The 20,220-nt window shown below is 55.2% G+C and overlaps 1 protein-coding gene across 6 annotated transcripts in view; it reads right to left on the reverse strand.

Moving 5' to 3' along the window:
• The window catches only part of EVL (Enah/Vasp-like), a 141,653-nt gene that overhangs the window by 27,107 nt on the left and 94,326 nt on the right, over nucleotides 1-20,220 (reverse strand). For all 6 annotated transcript variants that reach the window (XM_036991916.2, XM_036991917.2, XM_036991914.2 and 3 more), the window contains exon 3: nucleotides 19,611-19,788. In XM_036991916.2, coding sequence (XP_036847811.1) covers nucleotides 19,611-19,788 — 178 coding nt within the window. The remainder of the gene's footprint in view (nucleotides 1-19,610; nucleotides 19,789-20,220) is intronic.

Genomic DNA, 20,220 nt, shown 5'->3' on the forward strand with positions numbered 1-20,220 from the left:
GACCCTGAAAAGACTCTCAAACAGAATAAAGCGCGACAAAACTCTGTCACACCCACACAGTGTGTGTGAGAAAGAACCTCTGCATCATTTTTGTGATTAATCTGCTCACTATCCAGGGCAGGGACTTTTTTATAGATGTGAAAACTGAGGCTCAGAAACAGTGAGCCACCTGCCCAAGGCCATGTGGGCCTCAAGCGCAGGGTGCCGCTGGGACAGGGGCCCACGTCTCCTGATGCCCACCCCCCCCGGCAAGGCCTCAATCAATGACAGGCACCCTGTCCCCGGATCCAGAGCTTGCGCCCCGCCGTGCCCCCACCCCCAGCAGCTGGCAGCAGCAGGAGAGGCGGGGAGGAGCAGGAAGAAAGGGCGCCCGCGTCACCTACAGTTCACTCTGCAGAGCACGGTGCAGTCACAGTGGCAGAGGCAGAAGCAGTGGAAGGCCCACTCCCTGCTGACCATCACGGGCCGGCCCCCGGGCGCCGTCCGGGAGGCGTGCTCCTCGCATCCTGGTCACTTACCTCTCCTTCCTCAGCCGCCTGGCTTATGCAGTGGGAAACTGATATGCCAGCCAGCCGCCAAATGGGCTTCTGCTTCAATCTTTAATGAGGCTTTCCAGCTGACCTATTGCAACCCTCCTGTCTACCCAATTCCAGCAAGCTCTGGGGGCCCTGGAGGAGTGTCCAGACCTCCGGGGCCAGCTCACAGCCTTGGTGACACCAGGTGTCTGCCAGAAGGAACTGCCCACCATGGTTCTCTTGTCTGCTGTGGGTAAAGGGATGGGACAGGGTGGGCGTGGAGCCAGAGGGAACTGCGGCCAAAGGAAAAGCCCCAGGCATTGCTCCACTCGGCCGCCTGCTCTTCCCAGGCTCTCACAAGTGTCCTTGCGTGCTGTTCCTTGGTCTTCTTTCCTTGCTATTTGCTCAATCTCCTAACCAATCCCAGCCTCTCCTGTTTTCTTTCCCAGCCCAACCAGCTCCAAGCCTGCAGAAAATCAATCCTTTAACCCACCAGAAGCGCACCCCTCTCCCACCACCTGGGGTGCCTTAGTGCTGTCCCACCTCCCCGTTGGCGAGCCTCCAGGACCCGTCGAGCCCAGGGTAAGCAGGTCTCTGTCCCTGTGGCCACCTCCTCTTTCCTCTGCCTGCTCTGTGGTAGTGTCCTGTACCTCAGTGTCCTAAGGATGCACTTACTGCCGATAACTGAATTTTTGCTTACTGAGCCATGAGCTCGACAGCAAACCCCATGTCCTGCCCTTCTTGTGCCCCCGCACCCCACGTGGGCCTGGCTCAAAGTGCACAGTCTGCGGGCCATCACCCCAGCCCCTCTGTGTGGGAAGCAAGGCCGTGCCCTCTCCTAAAAGCCTGCCTGGGGTTTCGCTCTCTGCTCCCTACTGGGCTCCAGGCAATGCTTTTCTCTTGCCAACTGTCTGTCTCTTCCACCTTCCATGACCTGCCCAGACCTCAGCCTCAAGCACTCTCACCTGTGGCTCTTTCCAGCAGCCCCCAACCTGCCTGTCTGCTTTAGGCTTGTCCCCTTAAACCCACATTTACTGGCCAAGCATCAAAGTCAAGCCCCAAGCCAAGCCCCGGGTACTGTTCCCCAGCTGCTGGGCCCCTACCCTCCCACATGCCTGGCCTGGCCCCCGCCTGTCCCCCCCTGCCCCTCTTTCCTCACAGTGACCTGCTTGGGTCAGGCTCCATCTCCCTCAGCATCTTTCCTCATGGACACTGACTGGTCCCACATTACTTCCCCTGAGTGAAATACAAATATGCAAACTATGCATGAATTTTTAAGGTACAACACTGAACTCCAAAGGAATTTGGGACCGCTCCTGAGACTCGCTGCCTAGGAAGGGCATGAGAAGGGGGTGCCTGTGGATAAAATGAAGGGTCCTGTGGCCAGGATTCCCACCTGGCCCTGGTTGGCTAGCTCACTACACATGTGTGGGCAATACGTTGCTACTGACTCTATGTAAAGAGCTCCGCCCAGTGCTCTGGGCGACACGGTGGCATGGCTGCAAGGCTGCAGGAGAGCAGAGCAGATCCTGGAGTGGTGGTAGTGCCGGGGACAGAGGCCCAGGGGACGGCTGTGTGGGTAAAGAGGCCCGGAGGCAGAGACCAACCTGCTGCATGCAGACTCGCTCTGAGTGAACAGGATTTTAGTGACTGACCTGCCACTGTGGAAATAAATTTGGGTATAACCCTTTCACCCCAAGAATGTTCTATTCTCATTTTTTTGGTCACACCGAATCCATAGTGAACTTGCCTGGGGCTGAAACCCATTGGCAAGACAGTGCCCCACCGACCCTTCCCCTGGGGCAAGACTCACAGGGTCCTGCCTCTCCAAATCCTTCCTCGGGTGATCAGCACGGCAGTCCCGGCGGGCTTTGGGACCTGGGCCGAGCTCCTCACTGTCCCTCTCTGGGCCTCAGTTTTCCCACCCAAGGGGCTGAACCAGAGAGGAAGCACCGAGCTGCGGAGGCACCAGCAGGGCCCACCAGGTTCGAAGTGCCCTCCACGAGCCAGGCACTGCTTCGAGCACCTAGACTTGAAGCCGCTGGAGCTACATTCAGTCCTGGCTCTATCACTTGCTCTTTGACCTCGGATGGGTTCCTGAATCTCCTTGTTTTCTTGTCTGAACAGTAACAGAGCTCCACACGTCTGCGGGTGTGGATCGTTAACACGTTACTGGTCAGCTTGGGGTGTGATACAGGGCAACGCAATAACGTCGGTTTCTTCCTTCAGGGTAATTCCGAGCGATTCACGCGGCATGTTTGTGCGCTGAATTCTTGTTACACATCCCGGGAACGGGGAGGTAAGCAGCTCACATCAGGAGGTAGGCACGGACATATCGAGGAGCAGAATACGAAATCGGCACGAGCTCTTGCAATACAGCACCAGACTTGCGAGGACCCTGGCGACGGGGGTCTGCAGGCCAGGCGACACCGGCCCTAGGACAGCAGGCTCCTCGCCGGCACTCGGGGGACCTCTCTGCGCGGCGCTGCACCCGCTCTCGCTAACCGCTCCTGCTCTTCGGCAGGTCGGTCACACGTTCCCGAGGTGCTCCTTTCGTCCTGTGTCCCGCGCTCTACCGTGATGCGGCATGGGGCCTGTCTGCCCCTCCTGCCCCGCCAGCTCTGAGGCCTGCTCAGGGGCTTCCTTGAAGCACCTCCTCCGAGCCCGGCCCGGCGCCCAGGCTGCCTTTCATCAGAGTTTGTCTGCACCCCCCGTAGGGCTGTGAGCACCTTGCATAAAAGAAATACCCTGCATCTACGCTTCCTTATCACCGTGTCTAATTCACAGAACAAGGAGACAAGCTGTATTTATCACTCCACGTAATGCATCAGAGAGCGGAGTTCCAGGCATGAATCGTCCATCTAACTGGTGGGAAGGCTGGGTCAAGCGGGGACTCTTTCAGCTACACCTTTGTGCCAGCGTGAACAGGGTGTGGTGCTGCTCCAAAGCAGGGATACAGGCAGGGGGGCCAGCCCGGCACAGTGGTCACCAAGCCCAGCTGGCAGAGCAGACCACCACCGAGCTCCCTCAGGAGTCAGCTGGAGCCGCGCTGCAGTGGGGCTGGGCAGAGCCCGAAGCTCCCAGCTCCAGGGAGCTGCAGGCTGCTGGGACTCTGCCGGGACCCTCCCTCTAAGCTGGTAGGAGCCTGGCTTTGGGGCAGGGATACCCAGGCTGCAAAGGCCTGGGGCCTCCAGGGCCCCTTCCTCAGGTCCAGGGGAAGGTCTGCGCCCTAGAATAGTACTCCAAGGCTGCCCTTCAAGCCCTGGCCCTGCCTATCCCTCGCTTTCCCTCCTCACCCTCTACCCAGGCTGGGCGGTGCCCCTGTGAACGGCCCAGGCTCAGCCTCGGCGTGGGCAGTGGCCTCTCTGGACTGCTCCTCTCTCTTCTCTAACTGGCAGACTTCTATCCGTCCTTCAAGACCCAGATCAGGCACATCCACCCAGGCTTTCCTGATGCCCCTGAACCTCTGCCTCAGCCTCTTCTCAGCTCCTCCTCTGGCTTCAAATCCCCTGTGTGGTCAAGTCCCTCTTCTCCAACCTGACCAAGCTCCAAGAACGCAGAAACCACGTTCACCTCGACTTTGTGTGTGTGTGCGTGGCTCTGAACAGATGCTCAGTCCGCTCATTCCTGCATCACACGACCACCATGGCGTGAGGGGCTGGTGACACAGCCATGGGCACACTGCTGCCCTGGGACTTACACTCTGGAGGAGAGATGGGCAGCACAGGTGCAATGCACGAGAACGTGGCACTAAGAGCCCTGAGGTGGCTGACAGGCGATGTGCAAGCAGAGGCCGAGGGAGGTGCCCTGGGTTACTTGGCAGAAAGAGTGTCCAAGGCAGAAGGGACATAAGGTCAAGGCCCCGAGACATGTGGCACACTCGGGGGAATGAGGAGGCCGACGCGACTGGAAGCAGGTGGGAAGCAGAGTGGGGAGAAGTGAGCTCAGGAAGGCGACCAGGGCCGTGGGGGTCCATGTGGGCCTTGGTGTAGGACCTGGATCCGATTCCAACTAAGACTGGAAACCTGAAGAGTCTTGAACCAGGGCTGGCCTGACCTGGACTTGAGGAGACGGTCTGTTTGCTTGTGCAGGACAGACTGCTGTGAAAAGCCAGGCATTTGCTGAATGAATGAAGTGGGTGAATGAAGGCAGGCACCAATAAGCAGGTGGGGCAGGGCCTCAACGCTCACACGTGTCCACTCTGGAACCACACGGACCTCATGTCCAGCACCTTGGTTTCTGAGTAACTGGGAGGGTCACTAAGATATTCAAGCCTACTCCTACCCTAGGAGAGCTAACCTGGCAGAACACTGACCTGGGGAATTATCATTCCTTATGAAAGATGTCATACATGCTAGGAGAGGAAAGAACATGGATGCTAACGGACACTTGACTTCACGAGATGCAGGCGCTGGGCTGTAAGAGGTCAGGGTAAATGCTAGTAACAATCCACCCATGACCAAGCTGGGTTCTGGGGCAGAGAGCCCGGCAGTCATCTGCTGACCAGAGTCTCTTCCGAGAGGCAACAGGGTCTAACGTGCAGAGTCCTGGACTTGGAATAAGGAGTCTGGGGCCCTGACTCTCACGAGGATGGCCTTGGGAAGTCACTTACTGCTGTGACTCTTGGTTTATTCATCCTTAAAGTGGGGACAACAAATCCTAATGCCTCCTTAAAGCCACAAGGGCGTGCTGAGGGGAGCTGAGAGGAGGTCCAGGCATGGTGGTGGGTGGGAAGGGGGCATGTATGACAGAAGACATGCTCCTTTCCCCGAGGAGGGGCGAGATCCTTGGACAGTGTCTTGGGGTGGGGTGCTCCACGAACAGCAGTGGTAACTTGCATTGCCATGGTACTTCACAGCCTAAGAATCATATTTCCGTCTATTTTATCACTGGAGCCTCACAATGCCGTAGGCAGTTACCAGGTCTCCTTTAGAGATGAGGAAATAGGGCTGCTTGCTCAAGGTTTCTCAGCTGCCCCACGGACAGGTCTGGCACGCTGCCATCCGCCCCTGAGCCTGTCGTTCTGTCAATCACCTATGTTGAACAAGGCTGCTCCCTGTACCCCAACCTGAGGCACCTGAGGTGGGCACTGGCGAGGTGGCATTCACAGTGGGCCGTTCGCTATCTCAGGCCCTGACTGGGCATGCAGTGTCCAGGCCCTCTCTATGGCAAACTAAACGGCCCTAAGAAGTCTTCCCATCAGTGTTAGGGAGACAGTCCTGGGGCTGGGGGGGTGGAAGGAGGGGGTCGTTCCTCTGCAGGACGTGACCTGCAAGCAAACGGGCAACTCTTTAAACCACAGCAGGACTGTGGTAGGCTGAGAGTGGGATGTTCAGAAAATAGGGGCTTCAAGAGGGTTAAAATACTGCCATTGTTCAGAGGGAGACTCCACGGGTCGCGCCGAGTCTCTTCTCAGGCCCGATGTCCCAAACCACCAAGATCTGTTTGTGCCACCATCCTCCTCACGCTCAGGTCCTCCCGTCTGCCCACGGCCCTCGCCGTCCCAGCCCAAGCAGCCTGGCCTCCCTGTGCCCCCAGGCAGGGCTATCGGTACTACCACAGAGGCTGACAGGTTAGTTAACTCTCCAAATTAGAGAAAAAAAGTAACTTCAAAATTGTCACAGTCATGTACAGGTGACCAAGCACTTTCACAAAGATCTGTCGTCCTCACAACAACCCTATGAGGTGGGTGTGATCAATCCACGTACAGATGGACAAACTGAGTCTTGGGAGGTGGAGTGGTCTTCCCAAGGGCACATCCCTGGACAGGGGGTGCCTGCACCCAGACTGCCTGACTCCATGTCTGATGCGCAAGTGCCTCAGGGCCACAAGCAGCTGCAGGTCAGTGACGACAAGGCCGCTGCTTGTTCCAGGTGGTGCTCGGTGGGCCAAGGTGACGGGTGCGATTTCTGTGTGAGACAATTCCATTTGCCATGTCCCTCAATCACAGACAGCACCCCTCACCTTGCGCCCAGTTTCACAGGCGGCGATGGTGCTGGTTCAGGAATGTTGTCCTGGTCGGCAAAGGATGGAGTGATGGCAGAGGCGCCAGGTACGGGAGGTGCTCAGAATGGACATGGGACCAACCGAACGGCGAGCTCACCTACCACCCACCACCCAGTATGGGCCACCTCGGGGTGCAGACACATGGAAAGCAAAGCACCTGCCCTCTGGGAGCTCACAGTCTAGGCAGGCAAAGTGCAAGGTCCAACCCCGAGGGACATGGTGCGTCCAGAGCTAGGGAAGTGGCCCCAAGTCTGCTGGGGCCCCTGGGAGGCTCTAGTGGCCTGGCAACACGGACAAGGGGCAGCTCAGCTCAGCGCAGCGCAGAGAGGGGACAGCATGTGCGGCACGGCCTGACTCGGCTCACACACAGGGTCTGAGGAGGCCTTCAGTGAGGCTGAAGCCAGGCTGCAAGGGACTTGCTGAACTGACCTGGGTTCTGTAGAGAGGTCACACTGGGGGCACCAGCAGGGAGGACAGAGGGAAGAAGAGGGACCAATGCTCAAGGGAGCGACCGTGACGGCATGGGACTGAGGCGGCAATGACGAGTTGTACCAGGGGTGGGCCCAGGGCACGCCCTTCATCAGCATCAACTGCCCAGAGCAATCCCCACATGGGGGGCCTGGGCCGAGCCCCGAGACCCAGCAAGCCCTGTGCCCTGGTTTGCCCACTGACCTGGCAGGATGGCTGCAGCCAGAGCTCATCAGTGAGGCAGTGTACTGGCTTTTGAGAGTCCCAGACAGGCAGGACACTTTCTGACATCCCAACCTGACTTTGCGATCCAGGTGCTGGGGCAAAAGAACATGCCACATGGTGCTGACTGTTGGATGGAGGCAGAAGTAAAGCCGTGTGGGTGCCAGGGAGGGGGTGGAGGATGCCGCCAAGGCAGCTGGAAAGGCTTCCTCTGAGGGACGAGTTCTGCGAGGAGCGGGGCCTGGATGCATGGGGTAGCGGGCGGGGAGGCCAGCCTGTGCCATTCGTCCGTCCAGCCTGTGTAACGTAGGCATGGACAGGGTGTGGCGTTGTCCACATGCCGGGCACAGGCTGGTTGGCACTGAGGCACCTGGCTCTCAGGAAGGGGCAAACTGAGGGCAGTCAGGAGGGCCGCCTGCCCATCAGGGGCCCCGCTGGGCCGGCTTTCTTGTATCTCAGTTGGGGCAGAAAGTGCCCATGGTCTCTGCAGAAGGGAGATGAAACAGCCATTTCTTTTTCTTTAGGGAGAAAGGATAGGTAATTTTCAACAGAAAGGTTTACAAGAAGCAAAATTCATCCCCAACTCTGAGAGCTCTGCAGGTGAGGAAATGGCCCTGGGCCTTGCTTCTCGCGAAGGTCTGTCTGCCCAGATCCCCCCGTCCCAGCTCCTTCCATACTCATGTCGTCGCTGCGCTGGTATCAGTTAAGGACACGGGACATTGGAAGGCTGGGCATCATGTAGAACCTGGAGATGCGTGAGGCCGAGCAAGGGAAGGCGCCCGCTGAGTCCCGGGAGGCCGGCAAGAGGAGGCCCTTCATCGTGGACATCCATTAAGCGGGCAGGGGTTTCTTTTTCTTTTTGTTCAGAGTCCCAGTAGATAAAATAGATAAAGTGGAACTATTCTGGCTGCATCAGGGCGAGGGCCGTGCCATACCTGCGTGGACCCTTGAAACGCCTCAAAATAATAACCAGTTTGAAATTCAGTACATTCAACCCAAAACTATAAACGAAGTTGCCTCTGACTGTACCCACCTCTGTTCTATCCCCTGCCCAACCCTCCAACCAGGTTTCCACACTGGGAGGCATTGCCATGTCCAATCTTATGCCTAAGGCCTTTAAAGGAAATCTAATTCTAGCCCGAACTTGGGTACAGGAGGTGTTAACTCCCAACTCCCAGGTGGAGCCAGTGGGCAGAACTGCCATCAGCACTGCGCTTTGCTGTGCACCCGTCAGCTCATCTGAGCGGCGCTACCACCTCACCCGACGGATGAGGAGACTAAGGCTCAGAGCCAGCGTCCTGCCTGAGCCTCTGCAGCAGCTGGGCCGTTCCTGACTTCCACCCTGGGAAGTCCCACCCTGGGAATGCAGCTTCATGCTACCATCTAGAAGGATAACGACGACCCCAGGCGGCCAGCCCCGCTATACAGTCGGGCCGCTGGGACCCTGAAGTCCAGTGCTCCCTTGGGGGCTCCGGGTCTCCAGGACAAGTCCTAAGGTTCTGGGGAAGGGGCTTCTCCCTCGGCCCTGATACAATGGCTGCCTCCTAGAAATGCTCACAGGCCCCAGGCCCTGGCAGTCTGTCGGGAAGGCCTGAGATATGGGCCGGTTGTCACAGCACGCAGTCTGCCCAGCTCCCTGTCACGCCTGGTGAACTGATGGGAGTGTCGTGACTGGAGTGAGTTGGGGGTTGTCCGATCTTCTGGTTTGGAAAGTTTCTTGGGGTCTCAGTGGGAGTTGAGAAGTCAATTCTCTGTTTTGGTCTAGGGTGTCCCCACTCTGTTCTGAGGTGACAGTAAGGAACGTGAGGCCAAGGGAGAGTGAGCTGAAGGATGCGTGGCTCTCTGAGGTAAGAATGGGGGAGAAGCTTGCCAGCAAGGGCAGGCGGTTCTGCCACTGGGAAGGCCTGGCTGGATTCCATCACAGAGGACCAGGAGGGGGCAGCAAGCTATCTCAGGCCCTGCTGAGCACCGACACCCACTCCTCGGCTCTTCCCATCCCGGGTCTCAGGGAAACTTCCTTAGGAAGGAACGGGCCTATCACACCGGGGTTCCCTGGAGTGGCGGGGACACCTTGAGCGCAGGCCCCAGCTCATGTCCCTCCCTCACTGGGCCGCAGCTTGTTGTCGGCAGGTGTTCACCCATCACGATGCCCAAGGCTCCCCCTGCCAGGCCCACCTGGCGCTCGGCCAGCTCCCTCCGCACCAGCAGAGGCTTTGAGGAGGAAGGTTTTCTCAGAAGTTCACCCCCACCAGGTGGCTGGCTCCCACCAGCTGGGGCGTCCCTCCCGGAGGGCCCCACCCTCCTGGAGCAACGGGCGACTGTGGGAAGTTCTGGGGGAAGCTGAAGGTTTTTAATGGAAGAGAACTGGGTCGGGGGAAAGGTGGAGCAGGGCTGGGGGCAGCCTGAAGGACAGGCTTTACTTCCTGGACACCTACAGGTGCGGGGTGTCCCCTACAGGGATTCACATGTCGGGCAATCCTCTAACTACCTGTGGTATTATTAAATCCACCTTACAGATGAGGTGCCTTGCTCAGGGCCACACTGCCTGTCAACAGCAGAGCAGAAAGCCGAGCCGACTGCACAGAGTGGTGTGCCCAGAGAGCAGCTCTGTGCCCTTCCCCCATGCTGTCCCGGGCATCTCGTCTATCTGCTGTTCCCAAGTTACACCCCTTACAATAAACCATTTTCCTGCGTTCTGTGAGCAGCTCTAGCAAAGCAACTGGACCTGAGAGGCTCATGGGAGCCTCCAATTTATAGCTTGCCCTTTGGAAGCACAGGTGATGACCCGGGCTTGTGACTGGAGCCTGAAGTGGGTGGGTGGGGAGGGCAGTCTTGTGGGACAGCCCCAATGTCGTCTCCAGGTGGGCATGTCAGAATCGAGTTAGATTACAGGACACGAGCCAGTGCTGCAGAATTGCCACAGGTCTGCCATCAGAAGTGGATGGTGGGAGGGGAGACACGCAGGACGGCTGACTTGTTCCTCTACACCAAGCAGCTGTGGCTCCGAAGCGCATGTTCTTCCCACTACACCAGGCTGCCTCCACCACACTGTCTCGGGACGAGGGGAGCACTCTTCTCTCTGACCCCGGCTTCTCTTCCTGGCCGGGGTTTGGGCCAAGCACTCACTTCCTCCCTCTGAGGCTCAGTTTTCTCAGCTGTGAGATGGGCACAGACATGGTGCTGTCAACTGGCATCATCAAGCGCCCATTACAGGAGGAAACAGATGTGATGCAAGAAGGAAGTGGTCTGATTTTTAGACCTTCTAGCCTCTACTTCCAGACTCAATGGCCCCTTTTTATTACAAAGATTTTATAATACTCCTTGTACTATCTTGAAGTTCATAAATTATATATAATCTGTCTACATATATTAGAAAAAATTATGCCTTAAGCTCACCCTAAAGGAGAGATAAGGGACGTAATCCCGGACAGAACACATGCCTTGCTAGGCAAGAGCCGACACAGCCCCACGAGGAGGCGCGACCAGTCTGCGCCCACAGCCTCATGGTGAGCGGGAAGTGCTGCAGGCGGACTTGACAAAGGGTTGCTGTGAGGAGGATGAGAAATGCTTCCGAAACAGAAAATGATTCTTGGTAGTTACAAACAAACTGAAGCACAATTTTCTTCTAAAGAACATGGCAGTTGCATCCTTAGAAAACTCAGCACATGTTAAGACTGGTTTAAAAAATAAAGAAATACTTTTTCCTAAAACAGAGCTTGGTTCTGGCTCAGATAATTAAGTTTTTTACATCCATGTATTTGGCGGGACATGCAAAACAATGCAGGGCTGCCCTGCGCACCACAAGGCATCCAGCACTGCTGCCCCTCTGCCCACCGGCCACCAGACACCTTGTCTCGGGTCGTCCTGCGCCTGTGGAGAACGACCTGTCCTAGCCCAGCCCTGCTTCTCCAGGCTCTAAACACTGATGCCCACACAGGATATAAAGCATCCTGGAGTCCCAGGCGAGGCAGCGGCTGACTGGGCCAAGGCCAGACCCCTGACTCCCAGGTCAGGCTCTTTCCACCAATGCAAGAGGACCTCCCCAGGAGTCTCAGACGCTGTGCAGTGGAGGCATTCTCCTTAGGTGAGTGGGGCTTGGGTGTGTACTGCCTCCTGTCCGTCACAGCCCTCCGTCTGTGCTGCACAGCCTCAGGAGCCTTCCAGATCCTCCTTACACCATGAGGCAGACATGCCGCCCACCTTACAGGTGAAGAAACTGAGGCCCAGAGGAGGGGCATGCAGGTAAGGTCAGGGCCAGGCCTAGCGCTGGTCTGCCGACCTCCCCACCGCCAGGGCCTCTTACCCACCTGAGCAGCACAGCTCAGCAGCACCACACAGAGGGCTATGCCCGGCCCTCACCTGGTGAAGACCTAGAGGGCAACTAGTACCCCATGTTTCAGGTCAGGGAGCAAGGCCTGCAAAGGTCACTGGGCCTGAGCAAAGGTCACAGAAAAGTTTGGGGAAAAGAAACTGGACTAAATATCTCTAAGATCCTTCCCATTTCTAAATTTATTTCTCAGGATAAGTAAATATAAATAGAGAGCTCAATGAGGGAGTTGTTTATCTACGCATCTGACTTCCCAACAGAACAGCCATGTTCCCTTCTACGTTACCCTGGTGAGTCATCCAGGGAAACGCTGCTTCAGGAGGACACCTGGACTCCCCAATGCTGAAAATAAAGGTCATTGCGATTCCTGCCCTTGTTTCTATTATTTTCAGTGCACTACTTCATTCCCGTTGAAATGGGAGCTTTGCAAGGACTATAAAAAGAAGTCCATGAAAAAGGAAAATAATAGGTGAGGACAAAAGGGGAGGGCAGAGTTCCCGGGCGTGGAGGAGCTTTGGGGGCAGGGACACTTCTGCCCTGATGTCTTCGCACGAGCGTGGACAGCCACACGTGAACCAAGTGGCTGACTGCACCAATTAGGAGGTGTGGCCCAGGAAATAACACATGGTTTGAGACAGAATTATCCGCATTAACAGTGAGTCAGCCAAACTAGAGAAAAGGAGCCCCAGAGGCAGGGATCTAGTCAGCAGCGGAAAGTGATGGCCAAGCGCTTGACAGAGAGGAAGGAGCTTTAAATGACCACCACCTAACACTCAGCAGACCTTGAAAAGTAAAGTCCTCTGGGGCCACTGAGTGCAGGGCTGGTGACCCCGCACCCATTTCCAGACCAGAGCCACCGGAGGAGGCCCAGAGGGTTTAAAAAAAATATATGCTGTATTTGTTGAGCATTTACCTGTCAGGAGCCATCCCGGGCACTTTACAGGGAGGAGTGGCTAATCCTCAGGACAACCTGTAGGCATGGTGCCACTACAAACGCTCCCATGTCACGGTTCAGGGCATGGCACGGGGCTGAAGCCACGTGCTCACCACTGCACACCTGCCTGACGGCTGCAAGCTTCACACCTGGCCGGCGGTGCGCTGCACACTGCCACAGTGCTGGGGCCCCACTCTCATGGCTGCTGGGCTTTACCATTACAGGAGGCGAGTGTAGACCGGGAAGCACCATGGGCACAGAGAAGGGGGCCTCGCGCAGGCAACGCAGAGCACCAGTGAGAGAAGGCACATACACAAGGCCGCAAAAAGAACAGAGGCAGGAGCCGGGGAGGGAGTGGACAGGCTGGGACGAGTTGTTGAGATGAGTGTTAAGCTTTGGAGTAGTTTAAGTTTAAGGCCTAGACGGCCAGCATGGAGGGTTTCGGCGATTAGAGAGAAGAACACATTCCCGGGCGGGAGTGGCTCGTGCACAGCCAGATGTCCCCGTGCTGCCGGGCCCTGCCTCTCCCAAGGGCTGGCGCCTGCCGTCTGCACAGTCTCTGGAAACACACACAAGCTCTTTGGAGGCTCCCTGTGTGCGCTTCCTGGCACGTTCAGTCTCCTCTTCTTTTTAAAAAAAAAATGCCCCTGGGGTACTTTTAAATGACACCTGTTGCACCCTTCTTAACCACAGAGCCACTGAATCCTGCCTCCTGGGTTCCTGCCCATTTTCTAAAGCCCAGCAGGTCCCAGGAGGGGCACAGAAACACCCTGGTCAGATGGGCCTTAGAGAGAAGGGTGAGTGGTTGGTGTAGTGAGGAAGCCACCAACCTCTCATCCCGTGCTTCTGGTAGAACCTCCGAGGCCTCTTTCATTCCTCTAAGGAGCCAGGTGGAGGACAGCCCAGGCATCTCCCTGTGACCTACCAACATGATTCTGGGTGCCAAACATGAGGAAACTCCTCCAGCGGACGCAGGCATCCAGGGGATGAAAGAGGCTGAAAGCGCACATTTTCTCCTATGGCTGTGCAGAGAGCATGGGTAACAACAGCAACTCCTAGCCAGAGGCGATCGGACACCACAGCTGCTTGTGAGGGAGGAACAGTCACTGTCCATCACAAGCCTGAAACACTGCGGGACACCAGACTGCCTCCGTTCGTTGGCCAAAGCAAATACACGACCCCTTTGTCGTCAGAGGACGCATACACTTTAAGAGCGGGAATGACATGACTGAAGGTGCAAACAGTTCCATTCCTCCATGCTGTCCTGCACTTGATTAAATCTGCTGAAAGTAGGGGGCACAATGAAATCACCACCTAATGTATGAAACACGTTCACCTGTACTTGTAAGCAAACAAGCAAATTGATATGTTTTCCCATCTCTTGTGTTTACTAAGATTTGTAAGAGTGCTAGTGCCTAGTACTGGTGAAGGCTGGGCAGTGTGAGACTGTCTTATGTTCTGGGCAGGGTACAAACTGGTACACTCATTCTGGAAAGATACATCAAAGCTTTAAAGATGTATATATTGTTTGACTCAGAAACATGCCCCAGAAATAACTGGACAAGTGTGCAAGATGGACATAAAAGATACGAAGCACATGTACAAATAAACATATAAACACACAAGAAAGCCCTCGATTCCCCAGACATAATAGGGAAAATGGGGACAAGTGATACACTGAAAAGCAGAAGACTGGCTAAATTGTGACACATCTTTACATGGCACTTGATGCAATGGTTTGGCCTCTTAAATAGTGTGAAGATCTGACTTCCGTGGCTTGGCTTGACATTTTTACACCACGGTGCTAAGTTAGAAAAGGTTACAAAACAGTATGAGCGACAATTTCTGGGGAAGGTTCTTAATCCTATGCGAACACAAACAGGTCTCAAAGGACGTTATGGGTTGTAGGATTAGAGGAGATTTTTTAGTTGGTTACCTGCATATTCTGTTTTCTAGTAATAAACAAAGACTGACTCCTTCAGGGACTGTGGTGACGAGGCTCTGCCCCCAGATGTGCCAGGGCCCTCAGGGGGATGCACCTCCGTCCAGTTTCCTCACAGGGCTCTGCCTGCTCCTAGCAATGGTCGCAGTGCCAGCAGCTGGAGGCCGTGAACTAGAATTCACTCCTGCCTGTGAAGTGTACACCAAACCATAAGCCATCGGAGCTAGAAGGACTTGTAGAGGTCTTGTTCAAGTGTGTATCTCTCCTTTCAAAGATGGGGAAACAGGCCCCCACAGCAATGTCCTGTTCAAGACCACGAAGTGAGTCAGAAGTAGACTCTCATAGCAGGCGTGGAAGCGGCTGCCTCCACACGGCTACTGAAGGGGAGCTGGTATCTGCTATGGCAACAAGTGGCACAGGGAGGGAGGCAGAGCGGGGCTGGGGCATCCACGTGTAGCCTGGTAGCACTCTTCCCCCTGCGTGACGACTGGGGGGCTGTGACCAGGTGGTACGCTCCCTCTCAAGACAGCAGACAGGAGGTCCAGGGAAGTGGTTCCTGGAGGGGACACTGTGATGCAGGCGACTCACTGATGCTGAGGCCCACGTCCTCACCATCCTTCCGCGAGTGGCTGCATGCTCACTGCCCTGCCTGGGCCCCTGTGACCTCAGGATGAGGAGGCTGCTGGAGTCGGGGAACATAGCTTGGCGGCCTTCCCCTCTCTCCCTGGCGCAGTGCAGAGGTGTAGAAAAACACCGGATTACAAACAGTAATGAGTCTAAACGTGAGTCTCATTTCCACTGGAAGATTCTGGCAGATATGTCATCTTTGTAAATCCCAAGCCCCCCTGAATAAAATGTGTGTAACAGCAACTGGCCTGACTACCTACTGGAAAGAAAAGCCAAATAACAGGCACTTGAGAGTAAAGAAAGGGCTTCCTTAGCCAAGAAGTCCTCCTGTGGGGCTGGTGGCCCTCAGCCCTGGGCTGCTTGTTAGTGGGGGCCTTTCCATGAGGGGGGCAGATGGGAGCAGCCTAGTGAGAAGCCTAGGCTTTGAGGAGAAAGTCTAGAATCATTGTTATTATGGCAAACATTATCTCTGTCACCAACGGGGCTAAAGGAGCCCCGCTCTGAGCCCTCACCAGGCACACACCATCCTTGGCCATGACGGCTCGCTGGTCAGCACCTGAAACCCCGAAAAGCCGGCTGCATGCCTGAGCCATGCTCTGTGAGCTGCAGGAGTGGTAACCACAGACAGCCGTGCCCACAGTGAGGCCGTGGCCCTCTGCTTCCCGCAACAGGGCAGCTTGAGCTTGGTACTCCTCCTCCCTGGGTTCGCCAGCCATGCCTCAGGAGCCTGACGGCCCCTCTGCGCCCCTGAAACAACCTCCAGAGGCCAGATCTGTAGAAAAAGCCCCAGGGACCCAGCGGTTGACTGTCCCTATCCACTGAGACACTCCTGAACCCAGAGCCTTGTAGTCCCAAGAGAACCCTATGCTAGCTCTGCATTTCTGTCCCCTCAGGGAACCACAGCCCCCAGGCTCCAGGATATTTTATTTGTTTTACTTGCTAAATTGACCTTAGGGCCCTAGGTGGGGCCTGCAGTTGAAGAACCAGTATCTGTAACCACTGTAAAGGCCGACTCTGTGGGCACCAAGGGCAGTGTCAGAGAAACAGATGTTTCAGGGCAAACTCCGACAACCTCCTACAGGCGGAGGTGAGCAGCAAAGATGCACCTTGTCATGCCCGCTCTTTCCTGAGAACAACGGTAAGAAGCCTGATCCAGAGTGCATTCACTAGGTCAAAAGGCAGGAAGAACAAAGAACAGAGGCGGAAGGCCATCTATAGCACAGTGCACACTGTGTGAGTTAGTCCAGTTCTGGGCTGAATTCCAGCTCATTTTCTGGCCGGGGAATTACAGGGAAGTCACTGTCCCCTCTGAGCCTCGGCTTCCTAGCGTGGCGATGCTACCTGGGTGCTCAAATCCGCAGGAGGAGCATGTGGAAACTGTTTGGGGCAGTCCTGGGCATCCACGATTTGCTCTGATTTGCTCTCAGGTTTTATCTCAGTATCTCACATCTGCCAGGCGTGGAGCTCAGAGGAGGCCACCCTAGTGTCTGGCCACCCACGAGGAGGGACAAGTGGGAAATGCTGAGCAAGACCCAACCTGAGGGAACCCTGAGTCTTGGAAAAGACTGTGATCCAAAGGCACAATATCCCCGGATGCCCACCATGGAAGGAGAAGGACGGAGCAGTGGTGAGTGTTTATGGGGTGCCAGGCACCACGCCAGGCCCTTGATCCTCTCCACAACTTCCCAAGTGGGACTTATGACCCTCTTTACTAATAAGGACACTGATGCTTCCAGAAACAGCCACATTAACAAGACCAAAAGGGAAAAAAACCAATATCATTTGTGCTTTTACTACATACCAGGTACTATATGCTAGGTGCTTTATAAACATTTCAAATTTAATCTTCAAAACAACCCTGGGAAGTAGGGTTTATTATCCCATGCCACAGGTGGCAGAGCAAAGACTTAATATGAGATCTAGCTGGCCCAAACAAATGCTTTTTTTACTACAGCAAATTGCCTTCCACCAAGAGAGGGTAGGATGGAATTTTCTGATACAGAGGGGGCATGGCAACAAACATCTCAACTATGGGGCAGCAAGAGGCCTTCTGTGGCAGCTGGCGGATGGAGGGGGGAGGTGGAGAAGCTGCCGACGTATTGCACAAGCTCTACTACGGGGGCAGAAAGGGGCATTGATGGGGCACATGCACCATGCAGTAGCATGCTACAGAGACAAGAAACCGGCTATGGGGACACGTGATTCCAGGATGAGCCCCCCAGAAACAGTGCATACACTATGGGCACAAAAATACACACTGCGAAGCACTCACAGGATGAAGCTCAAACACAGGCATGATGGCTCTGCTGTCACAAGAGCTGACATCCCGGTCATCCTGGGGGCGGGGTGAGACGGATATGGTCTCCGTCAGGGCCTGGCTGGCGGGGACCTGGCATCTCTATGCATAAAACCTCATTGGCTGCACCCCTCAGATTTCTGCCTGGCACTGTCCGTAGGGTATACCTCAGGGGAAGGACATGCCTGATTCTCAGAGGGCCCAGGGTCACCCTTACTGAAGGTCATGTCTGCAGAAGCAGGAGGTCAGGTCACAGACAAAAGATGGCAATCGTCTCATGCTGCAAGCTGCAAATGAGGCCACTGTCCCATTGGGACCACACATCCAAAATTAGCTGGGGACGCCCACCCAACCCAAAGGAGGTGCGAGGCCTGCTTCCCAGCCTGAGCTACCACCCCACCGCGAAGTATTTCCTCATAATGGGTCACAGGTTTCTTTTCAGAAATGAGGGCTGCGTTAAGCTCATTTCCCTGTGACTTGATGGTGCATTTAACAAAGTAACTAGTAGTTTTTATTTAATTAAGCAGATGCTTTGAAAGTTAGTTGTCTGATTAAATTAAAGCCTTTTTTTAGACCCTCAAGCTATCCTGATGCACAAATAAAATACAACTAACCCTCACATCGTGGGGCAGGTGAGGAAGTTCAGACCAGAAACCTTAAACTCAGCTCACTATACCATGAAGCTCAAGGCTCTCAGGTGGAAAAAAGGCAGTGTAACAAACATTCACCAGGTGCCTATGGCGCTGCAGGCCCTGCCTGTCATGCGACACCACCGCTGCCACGGAGCAGCTTTCTGGCCATGTGTCCCGGGTTCCCAGCAGCGAATCCACAGACCTTGGAGCCTATCCATGGCGGGGAGAGCAGCCTGCCGAGTGCGCGTTCAGAGCACGGCCAGTGGGAAGCAGACTCAAAACGTGTTCCTTATTCCTTACAAACGTTCTCCTAGGGCTTAAATGGGGTCCCAAAGCTGCAGTATTCAGGCCGCACAGACATTGTGAGCCACCTGCCTCCCTGCACGTTCTGAGAAACACGCCTGCCCACTTCCCACCACAATTCTGGCAGTGGCAACAATGATCGTGGTAATACTGACCAAGAATCCTGGGTGACTGATGTGGGTCAGGCAGCCTCCACTTTACAGTCTAGTTGATTAAAGTGCAGAAACAACCCCCTACCATCCTATTTGTAGATAAGGAAATTGAAGCACAGAAAAATGAAGTAATGTGCCCGAGAGCTGCTCAGCTGGAATATGGCAGAACCAGGGCTCACGTCGAGCCGTGGGGCCCCAGGCCCAGTCCTGAACTACCAGGCTCACCAAGGTCAGCTCTCTAGCAAACTGCAGACCCTACCGGGGCCATCAGGGCACCCACACCCCAGAAAGCTTCTGTTCTCCCTCTGAAGCTAACACCCCACATTCCCAATAAAAGCCATATGTGTTGTTGCTCCTTAGCTTAAACTGCCCTGCGCAGGAGTGTTCGTGAGGACCACCCCCTGCTCCCTCCCCTTTCCACACCAGTTATCAGGCCCACCCAAGGGTCTTTGGGGCCTCACTGTGTGGTCCCCACTATCCTTCCAATTTCATCTCCAACCTCTCCCCTATCCTTTCTATCTGCAGCTCGGCCCCAGGAACACTGCCAGCGCCCCGCCCCGCCCGGGCTGGCCTTCCATGCCCACGTGCCTTCGGATCTGCTGTATCCTATGCCTGCTCCCACCTCGGCCTTGGAACTCCTCACCCTTCAAGACTCGGCTCAGCTGTCCCTTTCTGAGTCTCTAAGAGCACTTATCATGATACATTATAATTAGCAGTTTAGGAATCTGTCTGCTCCAATACCAAGTGCCTTGAGGGGAAGGAGTCCATCTATTCATACCATCTATCCTGTCTAGCCAGTTTCTAATGCTTAGTAAATATTTAGCAAAATTTTATTAACCATACAAGTGACTCATTTAATTCAGAACAAACTGTTGCTTGTTCCCTCCCATCTCTGCTAAACAAGTGTTCTAGAATACGGGAGAAGTGTAAAGCCTACTGGATATATAGCTTTAGGAACACATCAGCACAAATCTGCATCTCACAAATGGCAAAAAGATATAAATGTCACTCTTTCTATCAGATTGTTACTATCTCCTTAACTCTCAAGTCTGGGGCAGGTTTCTCTGAGAACCCATGTAACGTCAGCACAACCCACGCAGAGCTGGGCGAGCGGAGCCAGAGCAGTGAGAAGGCGCAGGCGGAACAGGAGAGACGCAGCACCAGGCCGGGACGGAGCCCCGCTCACCTCCTTCTTGGGAGTTCATGATGTTCAGGGCGAACAGCATGGCATTGGAGAATGTGGTCGCCTCTTCCTTACTTGCAAAGTTCAAGCCGTAGACCTGACGGGCATCTCGCCACTGGTGGAAGGTTGGTGTTGCCTGATTGTACTTCAGCCCTTTCACGATTGAATAATTGATCACAACCTGGAGGGGAAAAAAGAAATACGTGTAAATAAATAAAAGGAAGGTGAGCTGGAGGGAGTGGCTGTGGGGCTCCTGGAGGACAAGGAGATGGAGACGAGGGCAGAGGAAGGGAGGGTGTGACCAGGCAGCTTCCCGCCATGGCCTCCAGAGCAGTGCGGGCTTGAGGCCCCATCCTGTCCTCTGACTACTACTGCTGTGTGGACACAAACTCGACAGGAGACCCGGACTGTGCTGGGTTCCCTGGGGCATGGTGCCGGCCCTGACTCCCAGCCATGTCACCCATGGCGGTCACTGCACTTCTCTGGGGCTCAGTTCCTCCAGTTATAAAGTGGGATAACAATGCTGGCTCTACTGACCTAACAGAGTTACTGCAAAGGTCACACTGTGACGACATCCCTTACCTAGACTACTTGATATAAAGATCTTTCAGGG

This window comes from Manis javanica, chromosome 8, assembly GCF_040802235.1.
Source record: "Manis javanica isolate MJ-LG chromosome 8, MJ_LKY, whole genome shotgun sequence".
NCBI classification, from domain to species: Eukaryota; Metazoa; Chordata; class Mammalia; order Pholidota; family Manidae; genus Manis; species Manis javanica.